Source organism: Schistocerca serialis, chromosome 7, assembly GCF_023864345.2.
Source record: "Schistocerca serialis cubense isolate TAMUIC-IGC-003099 chromosome 7, iqSchSeri2.2, whole genome shotgun sequence".
In the NCBI taxonomy this organism is placed as follows: Eukaryota; Metazoa; Arthropoda; class Insecta; order Orthoptera; family Acrididae; genus Schistocerca; species Schistocerca serialis.
In genome coordinates this window covers 135,321,016-135,345,639 of record NC_064644.1, presented here as the reverse complement: position 1 = coordinate 135,345,639, position 24,624 = coordinate 135,321,016, and the positions used below count along the sequence as shown (strand labels likewise).

The 24,624-nt window shown below is 40.8% G+C and overlaps 1 protein-coding gene across 1 annotated transcript in view; it reads left to right on the top strand.

Moving 5' to 3' along the window:
• The window catches only part of LOC126412579 (calcium/calmodulin-dependent protein kinase type IV-like), a 586,558-nt gene extending 564,207 nt beyond the window's left edge, over positions 1–22,351 (top strand). Inside the window, exon 10 of the mRNA XM_050082230.1 lies at positions 22,115–22,351. Within this exon, the coding sequence (XP_049938187.1) occupies positions 22,115–22,213 (99 nt within the window). The 3' untranslated portion in view covers positions 22,214–22,351. The remainder of the gene's footprint in view (positions 1–22,114) is intronic.
• Positions 22,352–24,624: the final 2,273 nt, after the last annotated feature.

Sequence of the window (24,624 nt, the reverse complement as noted above, 5' to 3'; positions counted from 1 at the left end):
TACCTGTAGTAATTGTCTGTCTGCTGTGGAGTTGCCTATGCAGGGCACGCATGCAAGGAGTCAGCTCAAGTCCATGCAGGCCTCAGTCTGTTTAAGGGCACTGCAATGGTCTTTCCTAAGATGATAATGTCAAATGTGTAGGTGTCCTGCTTGACTAAGTGGTGTTGGCCACTGTAGTGGGGGTGCAAAGCCAGCTTGATGGCACCTGTGCACAGCATAGCAAGAGAGCAGGTATTTAAGTTCTTATGAACAAATGTAGGCTTTGCATGATGGGTAGGCAATGGTACACAAATGTTGCATACATGCTCATTTGCATGTTGCACTAGTTCCAAATACTTATCATCCAGTGTGTCTACACCTTGAGTGACAAATGGAGCAGCTGACCATATAGACCTCAGCAAGCAAGGCATTCAAATCTTCTTTAAAAGCAATCCTAATTCCTAGAAGTACCCATGTGGGGCATTGGTCCATGACTGTGAGTGGCAGATTAATGGTGCCCTGAGCATGTGGTGCCATCAGTTCATTAGGTCATTTGACAGGGTGGGATAAGCAGTTGTGGGGAAAATAATGGCACCCAAAAAGTTGGTGCAGTTCGTTGAACAAGAGAGACTCAAATTTTCAGCCTTTGTCTGTCATCAGCAATGTAGGACAGCTGAACCTGTCAATCCAGATGCAAACAAAGGCCTTGGCAACTGTGTCAGTTGGAATGTTTGGTAACAGGTTGGCCTCAACCCAATGTGTTGTACAATCAATTATCCCTGTGACTCAGGGAGTGGCCTGACTAAATAAATGTGAATGTGTTGAAAATCCCCCTTTTGGATGAGGGTGGGGCGGGGGGGGGGGGGGGGGGTTTGAGTGTAAAGTCCAAGCTTTGCCTGTTGAGAAATTGACAAGGGATGCAGGCCCTGGTTCATGCAGTGCAATCATGCCTAACACTGCACTGGGACAGATGAAGAGTTTCATGACTAATTTGAGGGTGGGACATACATCAAGATGTGCAAGATTGTGCAACAAGTCAAACATGTCACATCACACCAAACAGGTTTGATGGGTCCAGGCAGTGTGTGCTGTTGTAGTTGTAGCCCAGTGTTTTTTCTAGCGAGTAGTTGTTGTAGGTCAGGATCTGTGACCTGAGGATCAGTGAGTAGATCAAAGTCCAGCTGAGTAGATGTGACCAGTAAATGAAACAGGTAGTCCATGACTATATTTTCCAAACACATACATGTCTGATGTCACTGGTAAATTCGAAAACCAGGTCATAGTGGGAAGCATGACTTGGTGTGGTGTAAACACAAGGGTTTCTGATCGCATCTGTGAGAGGCTTGTGGTCAATGTAAATGATTAGAGGGCATCCTTCAGTGTCATCCTGGAAATAGTGGACTGCCTTGTAGATGGCCAGGAGCTCACTATCAAGAGTCAGCCATTTCTTCTGAGTATCGGTTTGCTTTTGAGAGAAGAAATGCAGTGTTTTGTTGCACTGGTGATCTATTCTTGCAGAACCACATCAATTGCATGATCGCTGGCATCTGCAGTGATCACAAGGTACACATCCCACAACAGAAGGGCAAGGATGACAGCCTTTGTGAGATTAGATTTAATCTTTCAAGCATACACATCAGGTGTTGTTCATTGGTGGTGTTATTGCCATGCAGTGGCTAGGTCAGAAGCAAGAGAGTTTCAGCAGTGTGTGGGAGGGGAGATGATGCCTGTAAAACCTGATAACTGATGACTCTGAGTAAATGTTGTAGTGTTGTAGTTTGTGGTTGTCTGAGGGAGGGGAGGGTGGGGGGAGGGGGGAGGAGGAGGCAGATTTGTTCCGATTTTTCTCCAGCATGGGGTATATCCCTGAAGTGTCAACCAAATATCTAATGAAGGTAACATGTGATTGCTGAAGTTGGCATATAATGGTATTGATTATGCCATGTGCTGCTAACTTGTCTAACACAGTGTGTAAATAAATCTCATGTTCATTGGGAGGCTGCAAGAAAATTATCACGTCACCTAGGTAAGCATAGCAGATCATCATAAACTAAAGGCTATGCCTTGTCAATTTAGCCATGACCCACTCTCCATTGTCACCCCTCTTCAATTCTTCATACGATTTTATCCCCATATCTTCTTTGATGTTATTAAAATATGTTGCTCTTGGCCTGCCTCTTGGTTTTTTTCCTAAAACTTTTCCTTCAAATACATTCTTTAGGAACTGGTGTCTCATTATGTGCCCTATCATTTTTTTAATTTTCTTCTTCCTATATAATTTAGCAGCGTTCATTACTTTTTCTATCTACCCAGCTTGTTTTAGTCATTCTTCTCCATATCCACATTTCCATTGCTTCCAGTCTCTTTTTCTCTGCCTTTCCCAGAGTCCATGGTTCACATCCATATGTTAAGACACTCCAGATAAAAGCAGAAGGACATATTAAATAGGAGGCTGTCAATAAATCTGTGCCAAGTCTGGACCACATTTTTTAGTCCATATGCCATAAATAAAACTCAAACAGATCGAATGGCCTGATTATTGCAGTTTTTTGTATATTCTCGTCATCCATAGGTATCTATAAATTGCCCCTTTCACAGTCAACAACACTGAATATACTGGCACCCCAAGTTTGTGTGTGAAGTGTTGTAAGTTCAGTACAGGATAGCTGTCTATTATATGCTGGGCGTTCAGGTACCAACAGTCGTCACACAATCACCTTTTTGATGATTACCTTGATAGCATAAGCCCAGGCACTGTTAGATGGCCATATAATACCAGCATGTAAGAGTTCTTCCATGGTGGCCTTTGCTGCTTTGAGTCTGTGCGGAGGCAGGCAAGGTCGGCAATGGCAGACCGATGGGCTGGGGGTGGTGTTGATGTTATGAACTGTCCCATCACAGAGGGTACAAATAGTCTGAGACTGGATGGGCTGGAAGTGGTGGCTAAGGGCACAGCAATCGATGTTATTGTAACACTATCATCAATGGACAACCCAGTTATGGAGACACTGTCAATAATGCTGGATGTGATCAAATGAGCACAATTAGGTAATGGCACTTAACTGACCTGTTTTGAGGTGGACATAACATCTTCATCATTGGACAATGGGTGTAGATTTTGCAGAATGGTGAGGTACTGTTGAACTCTGTGAAGTTTTCTAGATTTAGACCCCTCCTAGAACCTCTGTCCAGAGTCCATCTCTCTGCTCACCCCTACCATTCCCCACATTCCTATCTTCTACTTGCTTCCTAAAGTCCATAAATCCAACCATCCAGGTCGCCCCATTGTGGCCTGTTACTTTGCTCCCACTGAGAGAATGTCTGCTTTCATAGACCAACACCTGCAACCTATTATCTGGAATCTACACTTCTACATAAAAGATTCCAACCATTTCATCCACTGACTCTCCACAGTTCCTGTACTTTTACCACATGATGCCCTGCTTGTCACTATTAATGACATCTCCCTTTACACTAACATCCCTAATGCCTATGGCCTTACTGCTATTGAACACTACCTTTCCGAATGGCCAATGTATTCTAAACCAACAACCTCCTTCCTAGTTGCCATGACCAACTATATCCCCACTCACAATTCTCCTTTGAAGGCATTACCTGCAAACAAATCTGGGGTATGGCTATGGGCAACTGCATGGCACCATCCTATGCTAATATAATCATGGGCCATCCAGAGGGATCCTTCCTAAACATCCAGAATACTAAACCCTCACCTGGTGCAGATTCATTGATGATCTGGATTTAGGTGAGGACACCCTATCCACATTCCTCCAGAACCTCAGGAGCTTCTCACCCATTTGCTTCACCTGATCCTACTCAATCCAACAAGCCATCTTCCTAGATGTTGATCTCCTTCTCAAAGATGGCTACATCAGTACCTCTGTCCATATTAAACATACTAACCACCAGCAACATCTCCACTTCGACAGCTGCCATCCATTCCATACCAAGTCCCTTCCACACAGCCTAGCCACTCATGGTTGTTGCACCTACAGAGACAAACGGTTCATCTTGAAATATATCAATGGTCTGATTGAAGCCTTCACAGACCATAATTATCCTTCCAACCTTGTACAAGAACAAATCTCCTGTGCCTTATCTTTACAGTCTCCCACCACCTCCCAAAGTCTCACCATCCAGCTGTAGAGGAACATTCCCCTCATAATCCAGTACCACCCAGACCTGGTGCAACTGAATTATATTCTCCACCACGGTTTCAAGTACCTTTCATCATGCCCTGAAATGAGAAATGTCCTGTCCACTATCCCTCCCACAAAGGTATTCCACCATCCACTGGATCTACACAATAATTTGTCCCCTGCTCTCAAACTCTTACCTCATGGCTCATATCCCTGTAATAGACCTAGATGTAAGACCTGTCCCATACATTCCCCCATCACCACCTGTTCCAGCAGGGCCACAACTGCCGCTGAGCCGAGAGAAGTGCAGCAGAGCAGCAGCAGCAGCACTTGTGTGATGAACTGTAAATTAATTTAGTCTTTGCTTTTTGTTCATGTGCTTCTGCAAAAAAGTGAACTGTACATGTGTATTTTAATGTGTAGACTAGTGGTTAGAAAATTAATTGTAGTTTTTGTTTTTGCATAAGTCTTGTACACATCTTTGTGTAGGATGGCTACCTAGTGTAAATTTTCTGTGTAGAGAAATTTATTTCTGTTTAATAGCTTGTGGTCTCAGAGTTCATTGATAAATCTGCACACCAACTTTTAGTTTTACTTTATTCTCCTTTGGTATATTTTCAAACTCAGTAGCATCATGTGAGACTTCATATCTATTTTATACACAGTTGATATGGCTAGAAACTGTGCTTGTTCTGAGAGGACACAAGGAGAGTTGGATCCTGTCTGTAAACAGCTTGAAGCTGTGTTGGCTACTGTTGACAAGCTTCTAGCTAATGCTTGAAGTTGGGGTGATGTCAGGGCATAAGTAACAAGACCTGTGACACCTTTGGTGTCACTGGAATCCGCTGGTGGCCTTGGCGTCACTGCAGCTTCTGATATGTAAAATCTGACCAGTCCGTCCTCACTCCAGAGTGGGTGGCAGACAGTGGTGGGTTTGCATGTCACTGGTGGAAGGCAAAAGAGGGAGCTGGCCATGCAGCTGGCTCCCTATGTCTTAGCAACAGGTATGATGTGCTTCCCAGTGTTGACGATAACTCTGAGCCAGCATGGGATGACTCTCCTGTTGGGCCAGCGGTCAATTTTCCTGCCCCGTCGGGACAACTACAGAGGGTGGGTATGCTAGTCACTGGGAGCTCCAATGTCAGGTGGGTGATAGAGTCCCTCAGGGAGATAGCAGGCAAGGTGAGAAAGAATTCCAGTGTGCATTCGGTATGTTTGCCAGGAGGTCTCACCCGAGATGTGGAGGAGGCCCTGCTGGCAGCTATCAAGCGCACTGGGTGCAACCAGCTGCATGTAGTAGCACATGTCAGCACAAATGATGCCTGCTGTTTGGGTTCTGAGGCCATCCTCTGCTCTGTTCAGTGGCTGGCTGATTTGGTGAAGGGAACTAGCAATGCATGCAGAGTGCATGCTAAGCTGTCTATTTGTAGCATTGCACCCCGAGTTGATCATGGTCTTCTGGTTTGGAGCAGAATGGAAGGTCTAAACTAGAGGCTCAGATCGCTCTGTGACAGTATCGTATGTGAATTTCTTGACCTCCACTATCGAGTGCAGAATTGTAGGGTTCCCCTTAATAGGTCAGACGTGCACTACATGCAGGAAGTGGCTACTAGGGTAATGGAGTACATGTGGTGTGCATATTTGGCTTTTTTAGGTTAGAGGACCACTCCCTTTGGAGCAAACATGATTTACCTGTTAAATCAGCCATAGAAACCTCAGAGAATCTTGGTCCTCACAGATCAGAGATAGAAAAGATTAATATGATTTTAGTAAACTGCAGGAGCATCCGAGGAAAGGTCCCAGAATTAGTATCACTTAATGAAGGTTATAATGTACTGATAGTATTGGGAACAGAAAGCTGGTTGAAACCAGATGTCAGTGACAATGAAATCCTAAGTTCAGACTATCATAAGGATAGGTTAGTAACCAATGGTGGTGGCATGTTTATTGCAGTAGAAAATTTGATAAAATCTAGCGAGGTTATCACAGATTCCAAATTTGAATTAATCTGGGCAAAATTGAGTATGAAAGAACAGTCAGTCAAAAATGGTGATTGGATGCCTTTATAGACCACCTGGGCCAGGATCTGTAGTTGTAGAGTGCTTCAGGGAGAGCTTGCAGAATAACATCAGTAATTTTCCTGAGCATGCCATTGTATTAGGGGGTGACTTCAATTTGCCAGGTATAGATTGGAAATGTTATGCCATCAAAACTGGTGCCAGAGACAAGGAATCATGTGGCATTGTTCTGGACGTCTTGTCTGAAAATTACCTTGAGCAGACAGTTAGAGAACCAACTTGTGAGGGTAACGTCTTAAGCCTCATGGCAACAAACAGATCTAAACTTAGAATCAGTTAACGTAGAGGAAGTTATCAGTGATCATAAGGCTGTGACCGCATCTAGACAACAGGTCCCATAATGAATGTTAAGAAAGGTAGGTAGATATATTTGCTCAGCAAGGGTGACAGGATAAAAATTTCAAAATGTCTCAGCAGTCGGCATCAAATATTCAGTGATGAGGATGAAGATGTGGAGAACAAATGGAAAAAATTCAAATGTATCATTCAATGTTCCCTAGGAAAGTACGTTGGGAGTAATGTTTTAAGGGATGGGAAACATCCACCATGGTTTAATAGCCATGTTAGAAAAGTGCTAAGTAAACAAAGAGCACTTCATCTCAGATTCAAGATAAGCAAAAACTTAGCTGATGTTCAAAAGTTGAAGGAAGCAAAATGAGCATAAGGAGAACAATGAGAGAATTGTTCAACACAGTTATTAAATGGAGAACATGTGCTTGTGCTTTTGAAGTACTTCTTGGATAACTTAAGGGCCTACAATGGGGCTTTCCAAATGACTTCTTTTGGAGTGAATCATACCACTGAAGGGTTGTTAATGCCTGCTTTTGAGTTGCAGGGCCACATGTATCACCTGATTGGCTCTTTTCTGCCAATAGATGTTCCAAGGTTTTTGAAGTTTATTTTTTTGGCTAATTACCAAGACTAGGCAAATATTGGGCAACAGCATATTACAAGTTTAAACTCAGGTTTGCTGAGAAGCCTGCAAATTGTGCTACACCATGTAAACCTATATGTCAAGAGCTTTACAGTGGCACTTCAACCAGCTCCAAATGATGAGTGCAACAATTACAAGATTCTTACCATAAAGAATACATGTCAGGTTGAAGATAAGCACATTTAAAAGACACCTACATAAAGCCTTTGGCCAGTCTTCATCAGTAAAAGAGAGACACTCATCATTCACACACACAAGCAAGCACACGTCACGCACACATGACCGCCAACTCCAGCATCTCGGGCTGGAATGCAACTATCTCATGTGATGCAAGCAACAATTTAGAGGTGCCAGGGAAGGGGGAGGGACAGTAGTGTATGGGTGGGGAGGGAGACGAACACTGTCTGGTGGAGAGCACAGGGACTAGACTGCCAACAGGTGCAGCATCAGGAGGTTGTGGGGCAGGGAGGTGGGGAAAAAAGGAGCAAAAAAGAAGACGAGTGGAGAAATATGGGCAGATTCATTGGCAGAGGGCTGCAAATGAACAGAGAGGAAGATGAGAATGAGGAGGAAATGATAGAAAAGAGTGGGTGAAAACTGTTGAGTGGAGGGTTGGAGAGCATAGAATGTGTTGTAAGGATAACTCCTATGTGCACAGTTAAGAAAAGCTAGTGGTGGAGGTAAGGATCCAAATGGCTAGGGTAGTGAAGCAGCCATTGAAATTAAGTGTATTATTTTCAGCTACATGTTGTGGCAGAAGGGGGTCTGCTCTGCTCTTTGCCACCGTTTGGTGGTGACCATTCATCCTGCTGGGCAACTGGTTGGTAGTCATACCAATATAGAAAGCTGTGCAATGATTGCAGCAGAGCTGATAAAAGGTGTGGCTACTTCTACAGGTGGTCCATCTCCTGATCGGATAGAGTGAACCTGTGACAAGACTGGAGTAGGAAGTGACGGCTGGGTGGTTTGGGCAGGTTTTGCACCTGGACCTTCTACAGGGAAATGATCCTTGTGCCAAGGGGTTTGGATTAGGAGTTGCATAAGGAATGATTAGGATATTGTGGAGGTTGGTTGGGCAATCGAACACCACTTTAGGAGGTGTGGGAAGTATCTAGGGCAGGCTGTCCCTCATTTCAGGGCATGATGATAGGTAACCAAAGCCCTGGTGAAGGACATGTTTCAATCACTCCTGTCCAGGGTGTAGTGGGTGATGAAGGGAACACTCCTTTGTGGCTGGTTCTTGGGGATGGTGGGAGGATTGAGGGTGTGAGGGGAAATGGCATGGGAGATCTGTTTGCGGCATAGGTCTGGGAAAAATAATGCCTGTCAGTGAAGGCCTTGGTGGGACACTCAGCATACTCCCTTGGTGGCCAGGTTGTATGGGAGGTATTTTTTGTTGTGAGAGGGATGACAGTTGTCAAAATGCAGGTACTTTTGGTGGTTGGCAGATTTAATGTGAACAGAGGTGCAGATGGAGCTATCAGGGAGGAGGAGCTCAATGCCTAGGAAGGTGGAACGCTGGATTGAGGGGGCAATGTGAAGCAGATGTGAGAGAAGGCATTGAGGTTTTGAAGGAATGAAAACAGGGTGTCTTGGCCCTGGGTCCAGATCATGAAGATATCACTGAAGTATCTGAACCAGACTAGGAGTTTGGTGTTTTGGGAGGCTAGGAAGATCTCCTCTAGATGGCACATAAAAATATTGGCATAAGAGGATGTCATGCAGGTGCCCATGGCTGTGCCACAGATTTGTTTATATGTCTTCCCTTCAAATGAAAAGCAGTTGTGGGTTAGGATAAAATAAGTAAGGAATATGAGGAATGAGGTAGTGGATTTGGAGTCTGAAGGCCATTGGGAAAGGTAGTGTTCAATAGCAGTAAGACCTTCGGCATGAGGGTTGTTGGTGTACAGGGAGGTGGTGTCAACTGTGATGAATAGGGATCCAGGTGGTAAGGGTGTAGGGATTGTGAAGAGTCAGTGAAGGAAGTGGTTGGTGTCTTTAATATGGGAGGCTAGATTGCAGGCAATAGGCTAGAGGTGTTGGTCAGTGAGGCCTGAATTCTTTCAGTGTGGGTACAATGACCAGCCACAATGGAGTGTCCAGGATTGTTGGGTTTGTGGATTTCGGGAAGCATGTAGAACGTGGGTGTGTGGGTTGTTGTAGCATTGACAAGTGAAAGTGATTTCTAGGAGATGTTCTGGGAAGAGCCTGAGGCTTCAAGCAGGGACTGGAGGTTGTGTTGGACTTCTGGGATGGGATCACTCTGGCAGACTTTATAAGTGCAGGATTCAGATAGTTGGCAGAGGCCTTCTGCCAAGTAGTTGTTGTCATTAACATCAACTGCAGTGGAAATGTTTTCTGCTGATAGGATGATTAAGTAATGATTTGTTTTGAGTTTGTGTATGGCTGTTCTTTCTTCTACTGAAAGGTTTGTGTTCTGAGGAAGGGACTTGGGGAAGGATGATGAAGCTAAGTTGGAGATAGGGAATTACTAGTAGGTGAATAGTGGATGGTCAGGCAGGAGAGTGAAGGATCACGGTCGGATGGTAGTAGGAACTAGAAGAGGCAGAATTCAGTGTTGGAATTAGAGAGGTTTTGGTTGGAGGGATTGGCAGCAAAGAATTGTTTGCATTGCAGGAATTGGGAGAAGGGAAATAGGTCTTTGACAAGCTCAACATGGTTAAATTTGTATGTAGAGCCAAAGGTGAGGTGTTTGAATAGGCTGAAACTTCTGTGGAGCTGAGGGTTTTGATGGAAAGGTTAACAACAGTGTTATGGGGATGTTTTGACTCAACTTTCCACCAAATCCAGAGCCTACATTGTTGATATTCATACCTCGGAGTTTCCATTGTTTGATAATTACAAATAATTACAGCTAAAAGAAGACCAAGAGGACCTCACCTGAGTCACTATAATGCACCAACTAGTAGACCAGAGCTGTGATAGGAGAGACTTGGTGTTACATACTCATGATAATTGTCTTCAGAGAATCAATGAAATACATCATGCTTATAACTCATTACAGTATCCTAGAATGTTTTATCAAGGTGACAACAGCTACAATTTTACTGTGTATAATGTTGATCCATGCACAGGTGCTCCGAATTTTAACAAAAAATTTCTGCAGTGCTGTTCTACATTTTTTAATCCAACTATGTGAGAACAAACATACATGTTGACATTGTTTTTAAGACCAATTTTTAGTAAATGTGTATCCAAAAATTAAAATTCTATTCATCTGCAATCATCAGAGACAATTACATGCGGAAAAATTGCATCACCTTATAATTGTTTTACAGCAAGGTTTTGATACTAAAAACTTGTATAGAATGGTGATTCTCCCATCCACATTTACCAGTGCCTCCAGGTATATGGCCGAGGTGCTCGGGGTGCATTTTGCTATGGTAGAAAATATGGCAGTACGGATTTGATTATTACTACAACCACCAGTCCAAAGTGGCCCTAAGATAGAGAGCAACTTGTTTGCCGGCCAGGCATTCTATGACGGGCCTCACTTGATTTCTCAAGTACATCATTTTAAACAAAAACAGCAGACGGATTCTTCTTCTTACCCGTTTTTACAAAAGAAAAGGGATCAGGATCAGTGTGGTGCTAAATGTATTCAATAGATTGGCAAAGGCAAAAACATGATTTGCCTCTTTTGCACAACCTTTTGTGGCCGAAACAGAAAGTAGGCAAACAATTTTGATTGAGTTATTAGCACTGAAATATGATATTCTGACACAGACCCCATTCTGCACAGGATTGTCTAAACCAATGGCATACTTGATCCTTGTGGCTCATTAAATACAATTTCACCTTGCATGAAACAAGGCTGTTGCATGAAGAGGTTTCCAAAAAAAGCTTCATTGATGGAACGTTTACTGGTGAAAATATTACTGATGAAAACAGTACTTAAGATAGCAGTTAGGTGAACAATATATCTAATTATCGCATTGATTCACTGTTTTGTTGGTTCTTGGTAGATATTTTATATATTATAAATGAAAAAACACATGACACTGTTCTAGTATTCTACAATATTCATTACTTCTTTTTTTTTTTACAAAGCAGTTTTTGGCTGTGGTTATGGAATGTTTGTAGGATCAAAGATTTTAAACTAGTGCATCTGCAGAGCATTCCAGTGTGTTTCCAAAGGTGACAGTGTTAATATTCAATTTAAGACTAAGAAGAGAGGAATTATTTCAGTGAAAATGCAATGGAAAAACTACTGAACTTGCATAAAATATGTGACATATTAAATAATGAACTGTACATGGACTAGTTTAAAATTTTTGATACTACAAAAATTTCACAGACACACATATTTATCTTTGTACCTGATGATGATGTAACAGCCTGAAACTGGTTTATAAAAGAAAACAATAAATATTGTAGAATATTACACATGTATTGTGTGCATTTTCATTCCTAATACTTTATAATCACTTATTTTAAGTAGCTGAGAAGATTAGCATAGACAGTTCTAGGGATAATGTAATAAAATGTATGCAAGAAGCAATAACTCATATATGTAGGCAAATGACAATTACTCTAAGCTCTGCTTCCCCAAAGAACACTGTAATCACTTGATAGTTCACACTTCTTGTCCAAAAGGGCACATCATAAACACAATCAAGAATCTAGTCCAGTGGAAACCCAGTAGGCAGCAAGGTCACAAAAGTAGGTGCAAGACAAAGACTTCAGCACAGTATGATTCAAAATGTCTTGCAGTGGCCCCAAAGCTGGGTTTTACCTGCAGCTTTATGCAGCAGGCAGGCCCACATGATGGCCTTCTGGTGATTCTTACCAGCTGCCAGAGGAGATGTCAGTAGTGGACATTGCAAGGTACCAACCTTACTGTCAGATGGCAGAGAGACAGCAGTGATGAGAATACTATTTTTCACTATCATGACTTGTATTCAATCATAAATGTAACACGTCACTATCACATGGTATATTTCCAGACAGAGTGAATTATGCTACTGTCACACTACTTTACAAGAAAGTTATTAAGACAGATGTTAATAATTACTGACCAGTTTCAGTGCCTACCTCCTTCTTCAAGGTACTTGGAGAAAAAGGTATTTAGTCAACATTAATTTGTATTTCAAATCCCTTTTTTCCAAATCAAAAATAACATTATACACGCTTTTAATTTCTGTTTGTGCTGTTTGCAGTAAACCTCTAGTGAAGCTCAAATATTATGGTATCATAGATCTTGTTGATAACTGACTTTCATGCTGCGTAACTACATTTTCATGCTGTGTAACCAGTAGTGTGCAGGGTATTTCATTAAGAAAATCAGGGAGTGCACAGAATGAAACATCATCTTCAGAATGGAGAGTAATTACTATAAGTGTATCACAGATGTCAGTTATGTTTTTCCTCCAGTTCTTGTTATATATAAATGATCTTCCATTCTATAATTAAAAAAGTAGAAATAATTCTCTTTGCAGACAATGCAAATATTATAATCAAGCCTAATGGAAAAACTTCAACAGTTGAAAGTACAAATAACATTTTCTTGAAACTTAAATGATTTTCTGCAAATGGACCATCACTGAATTTAGACAATACTCTATACCTGAAATTCAGTACTACTCAAGGCATAACCACACTATTAAACAATGATACATAATGATAAATCAATGAATGAAACAGAATATTCTAAATTCTTAACTACTTATACTGATAAGAACTTGAACTGGAATTCACAACTTACAGATCATCTTAATGTCTAAACTCTGCAACTTTTATGTTACAGGTAATCAGATTTTGGAGATGAAAAAAATTGACAAACTTCTCCAATTTTTATTCACTAATCTCTTTTGGCACCATATACTGTGGTAATTTGTCACTGAGGGAAAAGTGTCATTGTTGCACAGAAGCATGAAATAAGGACAATATGTGGTGTTTCCTCTAGTACTTCTTGTAAACAGTTATTTAAGCCTCACTATTTATTTACTCTCGTAAAAAGTGTCTTGTCAACATTTAATCAATGTCTGAAAGCAATAGTAACATTCATAAATATACACTGAGGTGACAAAAGTCATGGGATAGTGAAATGTGCATACACAGATGGCAATAGTACCATGCACACAAGGCGTAAAAGGACAGTTCATTGGTGGAGCTGTAAACTGTAATCAGATGATTCATGTGAAAAAGTTTCAAATGCGATTATGACTGCACGACAGAAATTGACAGACTTTGAATGCAGAATGATAGTTGGAGTTAGATGCAAGGGGCATTCTATTCCAAAAATTATTAAATAATTCAATTTTCCAAGCTGCATAACATCAATAGTGTGCCGAGAATACCACATTTCAGGCAATACTGTTATCATGGACAATGCAGTGGCTGGCAGCCTTCACTTAATGACCAAGAACAGTGTAAAGTTGTCAGTGCTACCAGACAAGCAACACTGCATGAAGTAACTACAGAAATCAATATGGGACATATGATGAACCTACTCATTAGGATAGTGCTGTGGAATTTGGTGTTGATGGACTATGGCAGAAGGTGACTGATGTGAGTCTTTTGCTAACAGAACAAAATGACCTGCAACACCCCTGCTGGGTTCGTTACTGTATCAGTTGGGCCCTAAATGACTGGAAAACTGTGGAATAGTCAGATGAGTCCTGATTTCAGCTGGTAAGAGGTGGAGGTAGGATTTGAGTGTGGTGCAGGCCCCACACAACCATAGACCCAAGTTATCAACAAGGCACTGTGCAAGCTGTTGGTGGCTTCATAATGATGTGTGCAGTGTGTACAAGGAAATGACTGGGTCCTCTGGTCCAGCTGAACTGATCATTGACCATTTGCATTCATTCATGGACTTCATATCCCAAACAGTGATGCAACTTTTATGGATGACACTGTGCCAGGTCACCGGGCCACAATTGTTCATGATTAGTTTGAAGAAAATTCTTTACCATTCAAGCAGATGATTTGTCTACCTATATTGCCCAACATGAATCCCATCAAACATTCATCAGACATAATCAAGAGGTCACTTAGTGCATAAAATCATGCATCAGCACCATTTTCATAATTATGGATGTCTATATTTGCAGCCTCGCTCAATATTTCCACAAGTTATTGAGTTCATGTCATGTCAAGTTGCTGCACTACTCTGGGCAAAAGGAGGTTCATCACAGTAGTAGGAGGTATCCCATGACTTTTGTCACCTCACTGTAATAAAAGAAGGAAAAGTAATTTGCACTATCCACCTCTCATTTATGGGTCATCAATTCCTGAAGAAATTATGTTTAGCAAAGAACTTTTAAAGGGATTGGATTGGATTGGATTGTTTGGGGGAAGAGACCAAACAGCGAGGTCATTGGTCTCATCAGATTAGGGAAGGGAGTCGGCCGTGCCCTTTCAAAGGAACTGTCCCAGCATTTGCCCTTTTGCCCTTTTAAAGGGCCTCCTACTTCTCTTTAAGGGTAGGTAATGGTTGGTTTAACTCATAGTTTCCCATATGTGGCAGAAGAGAAAGGAAAGAGTTGAAGCAAGTGGACTTACTCAAGGGTTAACATGACATTCAGCTATAATCCTGAGTGAAAATAAAATGTTCTTGCTACCTTTTATACAATTCTATTTCACCCAGCCCTATTATTTGATAAAGGAAGCCCAGATGCAGAAAGAAAATAAGTTTTCCACCTTACACACTCACACACAGTAGTTTTCTGTGGAATTCTTAAATTTATCCACTGCTGTAATATAGAATATAAATGTATAACCTGGTTACAGCAACATCCACACACATACTCACACAAAATGTACTCTGGCAACATACAGTCATTCTGCTGCAGTCAGCTGCAAATGTTGGTTATCTAAATTTTATCAGCAGTGTTTCACAAAGGAAAGGTTGTCTTCCTTCTGAGGATTCCCATTTGAGTTAGTAGGATTTCTGTAATCCTCGTGCATTGGCTGAACTTAATGGTAACACATCTGACAGCATGCCTCTTAATTGGTTCAATGTCACAAACACTCAAGAATGGGTTGCACCAGTATTTTATACACAGTCCACTTTATAGGTGAGCCAGAATTTTCTAAAATTCTACCAATAAACCAAAGTCAAACATTCACCTTCCCTACTACCAATCATACATCCTTTTCCCATCTCATATTGCCTTGCACAATCACACCTAGAAATTAAATCATGATGCTGGATTGTTTTCCCTACTCATCAGCATTAACTTATATTTTTCAACATTTAGAGCAAGCTACCATTCATCATCACACCAAATTTAAATTCTGTCTAAGACATTCTGTATGCTCCTACAGTCATTCAATAACAACACTCCCCCCCCCCCCCCCCCCCCCCCCCCCGACACTATAGTGTCACCGTGTCACCAGCAAACAGTTGCGGCTTGCTGCTCAGCCTATCTGTCAGATCATTTTTGTATATGAAGAACAAGAGCAGTTCTATCACAATTCCCTGGGACACCACTGGTGATATCCTTGCTCTGATGAAGACTCGCCATCAAGGACAATGTTCTGAGTGTACTCCTTAAGAGATCTTTGAGCCACTCACATGTCTGGAAATCTATCCCATAAGCTCAATCATTCATTAACAGACTGCAGTGGAGCACTGTGTTAAATCCTACTTGGAAATCTAGGAATATGGAACGTGCATGTTACTCTTCATCTGTGGTTCACATGATGTCAAATGAGAAAAGGACAAGCTGATTTTTGCATGAGCAATAGTTTCTAAATCTGGATAGCTGGACAGAAGCTACTGTGCGTCAAGCAAATTTATTGTATTCAAACTTCGGATATGTTCAAGAAGTCTGCAGCAAACTGATGTTAAGGATATTGGTCTGTAAGTTTGGGGGTCCATTCTTTTATCCTTCTTATTTATAGGAGTCACCTGTGATTTTTCCAGTTGCTTGAGATTTTGTGCTTGGTCAGAAATTCATGATAATTGAAAACTAGGTAAGGGGGCACTCCTGAAGAGTAGTATCCACGAAACCAAATTGGAATTCTATACACACCAGGCATGTTATTTGTTTTCAACTCTTTCAGTTTCTTCTGAATGCTAGATACACTTATTTCTACATCATCCATACAGGAATTTCTGTGACAGTCAAACAATGGTATGTCTGTATGATGCTTCTGCTTGCATGAGTCTATAAACAGATAATTTAGAATTTCGTCTTTCTTTTTGCTGCCTTCTATTGCTACAGAGGACCGGCTAATGAGTGACTGAATAGAAGCCACTGAATTGTTTAGTGATTTTATGTAGGACCAGAATTTTTCATGTTAGCAAGATCTTTTGCTAACATACAAGCATGTATCAATCTTTTTATAGACGAATGAATTTCTACCAACTTTTGTCTGTTGGCATTTCTGCATCCTTTTTTGAACTGAGAGCACAACAATCTCTGCAGCCTCAGCATTTTCTGCATTTTGTTTGTAAACTAAACTTTTTCCCTCTTAATACACTTACCTGGCATATATTTCTTCAGAGTTCAATTTGCAATCAGTTTAAACTTTGCCCCTAATTTGTATATTATTATCATATTGTAAGTGAATTATTTCCAGTCATTGCCTTAGTAGGATGCTAACAACTGATTATGTGCTCTTTCCAACATAAACATTCTCCTAGCTTCCTTGAGGGATTTATGAACTTCAGTAACCATTATCATTATGATGACATCACTATTACTAATCCTAGTCTCTATATTGACACTGTCAATAAGGTCAGACCTATTGGTAGCTACAAGATCTAAAATATTTCCATTGCATGTTGGTTGCCAAACTTTCTGCTCAATGCAGTTTTTGGAAAGTATTTTCAGGACTGCTTCACAAGACTGACTTACCTTATAACTTCTAATGGACCTACACATATCCCAGTCTATCCTCGGAAGGTTAAAGTTGCCTCCAACCAGTATTCTATGATCAGGGTACTTCCGTTTTTAGCATAGATTTTCTCTGAATGATTCTACAACTGGTACAGTTGAATGAGGTGGTTGGTAAGGACATATGATGATGGTCTTGAGTTCACTTAGGCTGGTTACTTGTTGTGTAATAACTTCACAGCCAGACTCAGTTTCAACCAACAAAATATTTTAGTCCATGCAATGATCACTACCCTCCCATGATGTATAATCTGTCTTTACAATATGTGTTCCATATTACTAAATATTTCAGAGCTTTCTACTTTGGATTTTCTCCAGCTCTTGGTTCCATGTGACTGTTCCTAGAGTGTGGTAAATTCAGGAACTCTGTTATGAAAGCTTTGGTGATTTACTGTTACAGTTTAGACATCTGAAGTGTCTTTACCTTGTACAGAATCTGATTTCACTCTCTGACAGGTATTGACTGATGAGCAGTCATCAGGCCTCAGTATTTTGCCTAGCCAAAAAATCCACTGTTCTCCACAAATACACTGCCACATGAGCAGTTGCTTCCTCTGTGTAGTGCACCCCCAGTCTATCAAGAAGAGTCCTGCAATTCCCAGCTCTATAACACAGGTGCAGAAATTTACTGCCAAGACCTTCACACAGTCTTCAGACCCTCTGATTGAGAGACTTCACTTGGCTCCACATCAAAGGATCTGGCAGTTATAGTACGAGAGTCACTCCAAAAGAAATGCACACTATTTTTCTATAAATACAATTTTCATTCTGCATGTGCGAAAGTTTTACAGTGTGTAGATACATCCTTCCCGCTTGTTTTCAAACTTAGTTCAATCTGTTCCTGTGAGTGGCGCCATCACAGCATGTCTTCAAGATGGCTGCTACACTTGACATTCATCAGAAGCAATGTGCTTTTTTCCTGTACTGTGAAAACGAGACAATGGGAAACATCCACAAGAGGTTGAAAAAGGTGTATGGAGATGCTGCTGTCGATCCCAATACAGTCAGTGGGCAAGCAGGTTACGTGATGAAAGAGGGCATGACAATATTGAGGATTGTCCTCACAGTGGCAGGCCTCATACTGCACACGTCCAGACAATGTGCAGAGAGTTAATGAATTGGTGACTGCTGACAGACACATTGAATGAATTGTCATGCTACGTTGGCATAGGGAAAGGAAGTGTTTGCAGAACACTGAAAGTCTTCGCAATAAAAAAGGTATGTGTCAGGTGGGTTCCCAGGATGTTGACAGTGGCTCACAAAGAAACAATAAAAACGGTATACAGCAAACTTTTGGAACAGTACGAGAATGGTGGAGATGAATTTCTTGGAAGAATTGTGACAGGTGATGAAACATGGCTCCATCATTTTTCACCGGAGACGAAGAGGCAATCAATGGAGTGGCATCATGCAAATTCACCCAAGAAAAAAAAATTCAAAACCACAACTTCTGTCAGAAAAGTTATGGCTATGGTGTTTTTCGATTACGAAGGACTCTTGCTTGTAGACATCATGCCAAGTGGAACCACCATAAATTCTGATGCATATGTGATGACTCTGAAGAAACTTCAAGTTCAACTGAGTCATGTTCAACCACATTGGCAAAAGCAGGCTGTTTTGCTGTTGCACAACAAAGTACAGCCACATGTCAGTCAAAAAACCAATGGAAGCGATCACAAAACTCGGATGGACAGCACTGAAACACCCGCCTTACAGTCCTGACCTGGCTCCATGTGACTATCATCTCTTTGGGAAACTGAAAGCTTACATGTAATGAAAGATTATCTTTGTGGAACAAAGTTTGAAGATGATGACTCCCTTGTGCACGCTGCCAAACAGTAGCTCCAACAGGTTGGTCGAGAATTTTACTGTGCGGGTATACAGGCACTAGTTCCAAGATGGCATACGGCAGTTAAGAGGGATAGAAATTATGTGGAGAAATGAAAATATTGTTCCTAAAGGATGTATCTACACACTGTAAAACTTTCAAACATGTAGAATAAAAGATGGATTTAAAAAAAAATAGTGTGCATTTCTTTCGGAGTGACCCTCTTATAATACTGCAAACTGTGAACTCTGCTTGCATGCCAAAGCAGGGTCAGCATTCTTCACTATGTCCACCAGTCTTATGTACAAACTGAGGATGGCTTCAGAACCCAAGCAAGAGGCGTCATTGGACCCAACATGAGCCACAACTAGAAGACAACTTCACCCCGCACTCGCTGTTGTTGCAGGCAGGGCTTTCTCCACATCTCAGATGAGGTTTCACAGAAGGCATACTGGGTGCCCACTGAACTTTTTGCCAGCCCTAGATGATATTTCCCAGAGGTATCCCATAATGCACCCAACACTGGAGCTGCTGATAACTAGCAAATCCCTTCCCCTGTGTTCCTGCTACCCTTATGAAGGAGCAGCCACTTGTCCACTCACGGAGAGAATGGACATGGCCAGACAGACAGTGCCCATATTTTGAGTCACGCAAACATGTTACAACCTCCCACTCACTCTGTGATGAGCACAGTTCCCTCATACCAGGTACACTGGAAGTGCTTTGGCAAAAAAACCTGTGGGTGAAACAAATGACATCTGAGATGTCCCATTAATATGCCAGTTTCTCCACCAATGCTATACCCCAAGGCAGCAGCCTGCAGATGGCTGACCATGGCAACAGTGCCTTCAAATGTTCTTGAAGTGTGGCCAATCTTTTGTTGCACCCCAGAAATGCATAGGCTAGGGCCATCTCTGCCAGTGAAATTCTGGGTCTTGCACACATAACAAATTATTTTAGCTCACCAACACACTTATGTTTTATGGTGTAGTCATGGTCAGTGGAAGAGGGACATGTCATACCTGTAAGTATCAATTTACCAAGAGCATAATAGCACCTCTGCTGCACTTCATTGACACTTCAGATCTAGTTTTTATCCTGAAAGTGTTGGTTGAGGAAGGTGTGATGTAAGAACAGTAGGTGTTAAGGAAATTACAACAGATAGGTTTATTAAGTAATGCACCTTCAACCAGTTCACCTGCTGTACCATTACTACCCAACCTATAGGCACAGATCATGTAACCAGTTGGAGGATGTAGCTGTAGCAGAACTTACACAAGTACCACTGTCAGAAAATGTTGCCATTAAAATCACCTGATTTTGCACCTTGTATTGATTTGTATAGTGGTAGCACAACTTACACATGCACTATTGTCAGATGATGTTGGCATTAAGACTACCTGATTTTGCGCCATATGTGGATTTATCTAGATGTTTCTTCATCAAAGTACAAAGGGTAGCACATGTGATCCACAAAACTACCATCCAATATCCTTGATATCCATCTATTGTAGAATCTTGGAACATATTCTGAATTTAAAAAATATGAGATACCTCAAAAAGAATGACCTCCTCCTTGCCAATCAGCATGTGTTCTGAAGCACTGATCATGTGAAACAGCACTTGTGCTTTTCTCACATGACATCCTGAAACCCATGGATCACAGCAGTCAGGCAGATGCTGTATTTCATGATACCCAAAGAGCATTGGGCACAGTTCCACACGTACATTAATAATGGATAAAGTGAAGTTTGTGATAGGATTGAGGATATCTTGGTAGGGGGTATCTTATCTTGGGTGGAAAGTCATCAGCAGATGTAGAAGTAGTTAAAGTGTGCCTCCAGGACATATTAATAGCAACATTAGACTGTTCACAGATGATGAGATTATCTGTAGTGAAGTAATGTCTGAAAACACTAAACAAATATTCAATTAGATCTTGACAAGATTTCAAAGTAGTGCAGAGATTGGCTACCTGCTTTAACTGTTCAGAAATGTAAAATTGAGCCCTTCACAAAATGAAAAAAAGTAGCATTTTAAGGCTTATCAATGAGTCGCAATTAGTCAGTGAAACCATACAAATACTTGGGTGTAACAATTTGTTGGGATATGAAATGGAAAAATCACATAGGCTCAGTTTAACATAAAGCAGGTGGCAGCCATCAGTTCATTGTACAATACTAGGGAAATGCAGTCAATCTACAAAGGACATTATTTACTAGACTCTTGTGCTATCCATTCTAGAATATTGACCAAATGTGTGGTACCTGTACCAGATAGGAATAACAGAGGATATTGAATGTATAGAAAGCCGGGCAGCATGATTGGTCACAGATTTGTTTTCGTTCTTTTTTGTGTATGAATCATGAGTGAAGGTATTCTGTTCTTCAGTAAATGGTTTCATTTCCTATTACATTGTGAATCTGAGAATAGATGTAAACTGTCCCTTGGTGATGGGGGTTGGGTGGGGTGGGAGTGCGGGTGAGGGGAGTGGGGGGTGGGGGGGGGGGGGGAGGAGGGGAGGGGCAGGTATCAGAGCAAAGATCCAGAGCTCCAAGTAGTGCCAACCAGAACTTATTTTTCTCTTTAATTTTTCTTTTCCTCTATTAAAAATGCTTTTCGTACATGGAAAATTCCACACTGCAAAGTGGTTGGAGTCCAAATTTAAATGTGTGTTACTATGAAACTGTCTAGATATATCAGCTCATAGGTTGCAGAAAGCCAAGGGTGTATCATCTCTAGCAAGAATATGATTAGCAAAGCACTCTAATATTTGAATCACCATTAGGACTGAGGAAAATGTTATTTCAGCAAGCATCTTGAGAATACTGATGTGATAGTTACATTTCATGTCACCAGGATACAGTAGAAGAGGGCTTTATAACAGCTAAATACTTCCTGAATTTTAAGTTCAAAATGGCTCTGAGCACTATGGGACTTAACTGCTGTGGTCTTCAGTCCCCTACAACTTAAAACTACTTAAACCTAACTAACCTAAGGACATCACAGACATCCATGCCCAAGGCAGGATTCGAACCTGCGACCGTAGCGGTCGCGCGGTTCCAGACTGTAGTGCCTAGAACCGCTCAGAATTTTAAGTCTTCATATTCACTCAGTCTGTAGTGATTTCTCATTACCAATTACATTACTCTATTATTCATCTTCATGAGTGAAAAAACATCAATAATTTTTCAGGCTTTCATTCTTTAATGTAAAATTACTTAAGTTATACAGTACATGAAAAAATGTTTATTTCATTATTATTCCAGGTGGCAACATGTGCCGTGCTTGCTACACAACGAGCATTGCATCTTATCTCTCCTGAAAGAAAACAGAAGAACAAAATACAACCTAAAAATACATTTTAAGTATCAATGTAAATGCACATCTTACTTTTTCAAAAGTTAAGTATTCACATTTCTACTGAAATAATATTTTGGTGTTTACTATAAATTTTGTACAAAAATTAAAGTTTATTCTTTGAAAAATATTATGTAAATGGATCTAATAAATCTACTGAAAAACAGGTGACAATTTTTACTGTGGGAAATACATTCCTCCTATCTTGTAATATTTGAGCTCAATTTGTACCATGCAGTGGCACACATGGGATTAGGTCTGCAGAATGAAATAACAGGGCACAGAAATGTTCTCACAGCCTGTTTATTGGAACTGACACAACTATATTGTAGTAGTATTACATAGGACAATCTATTACCTTCAGCTGTCCAAAAAAAAAGGAAACTATTACTTCTCTTCTCATGAACACTACTATTCACATGCACCTGGATCTAGTGTGCATACCAAAGTGAAACTAAATACTACATTGAAGATGTTCACTTCATTTGACATAGCACCCTTCAGCATATGCATCATTATAGGAGAGACTGTTTTTATGCTTAGAGAGGGCAGCTACCAAACTGCAAATAAGTTGCAGTGGGTGACACACAGTGGGTGCTCACAGTTTGAGGTGTGGACTTCATTTATTAAATATAACACTGTCAACACAGCATTAAGCAACCTATAGCTTGTGACACACTCATAGTGGTCTGCATAAATTACAAGGGGATGGCCAGAGTTGTCATGTCAAAGCCTGTGTTGATTTTTTCACCATTGCAAGCTAATGTTGAAAAAGTCCATATGCAGTATTTTATCTGCTGACATGACCTGGAAGTCTGTAAAATTTTTTAAGAAATCTGTTACATGTTTTCTGCACTCATAACTGAGTAGTATAGCCATGACCTCTCTTGCTATGTTATGCCAATGCCATGTAAAGACATGGTGGTGTTAGCTATGTGTAACTCTCTTGCCACAGCAGTGAGAGAGCAGATTCACCATGTGAAAGTGCTCATAAGATAATTAAACATTCATTGACAAGTACAACTGATATGTTATCTATAGCATGCCTTCCAAATGCCATGGAATAGATTCAAATAAATATCATGGCTTGGAATACATAAAAATTCATTTTAATTCTTGTTACTGCCACAAAAATGCAAAATATTGATGCAATGTTCCAAACAAACATTTTTTGTACACCAAGAACATACAAGTAAAGACAAAATATGACAGTGCTGCTAGTCACAGACATTATTAGATGTCCTTAGATGAAACTGGGCCAGTGTTAAGAAATGAATGAGGTCTAATATCAATAGATTTTGAAAAGTGCCATACAAAGTTAACCAAGTTTTGAAACCATGAAGAGGAAAACTGACAATGCACTACCGATTGCAACTTGGGAATATTGTCACAATGGTAGACTTGAAACTGCAGTGATCTGCACACAGTTATTTTCTCTGTTAGTTTTATGTAAAATGTTTTCCACTACCAAAAAGATTCTCTGTCTAATTGTTGAATTACGTTCGTCATGCCAGTTGGAATCTGAAGTATCTCTACTTCTTTGTCATACTGAGCACAAAATACAGCTTTTAATGAATCAGAACTTTTATGACCTGGTCATGAATCTAAAAGGAAAAGAGATTTGTTCCTGTGGAATGGAAGAAAAGCATGATGCATGAAAATAGTAACATTTTCATTTCCCATTTTTCCCCGACTTTGGTGTGTCTACCATAAGATTGTCTGCTAAGAATATTGTTCTTTTGACATGAAGTCCAAAATATGTGGTTGATTCTTGAAGACATGCACTTAGTTTAGGCAGCAAGAAACCATCCAGACTCATTATGGGCATTTTAGTGTATGAGTGTGTGATTGCAGTAATGGACTGCATAGTTGCCTCTGTATGGTTTTCCCCTTAGAATGACAGTGTTCTTTTAACAAACTTTTCTTTTTGGAAACCAGACTGATCTGCATTGTGAATGTAAGAGTCACTAAAACTAGTAACCTTATGATTTGCAATCATAATAAAAACTTCTATCATTTCATTCCTCCCTCCATTAACCATAGACCTTGCCACTGGTGGGGAGGCTTGCGTGCCTCGATGGTACAGATAGCCGTGCCGTAGGTGCAACCACAACGGAGGGGTACCTGTTGAGAGGCCAGACAAACGTGTGGTTCCTGAAGAGGGGCAGCAGCCTTTTCAGTAGTTGCAGGGGCAACAGTCTGGATGATTGACTGATCTGGCCTTGTAACACTAACCAAAATGGCCTTGCCATTCTGGTACTGCGAACGACTGAAAGCAAGGGGAAACTACAGCCGTAATTTTTCTTGAGGGCATGCAGCTTTACTGTATGATTAAATGACGATGGTGTCCTCTTGGGTAAAATATTCTGAAGGTAAAATAGTCCCCCATTTGGATCTCCGGGCGGGGACTATTCAAGAG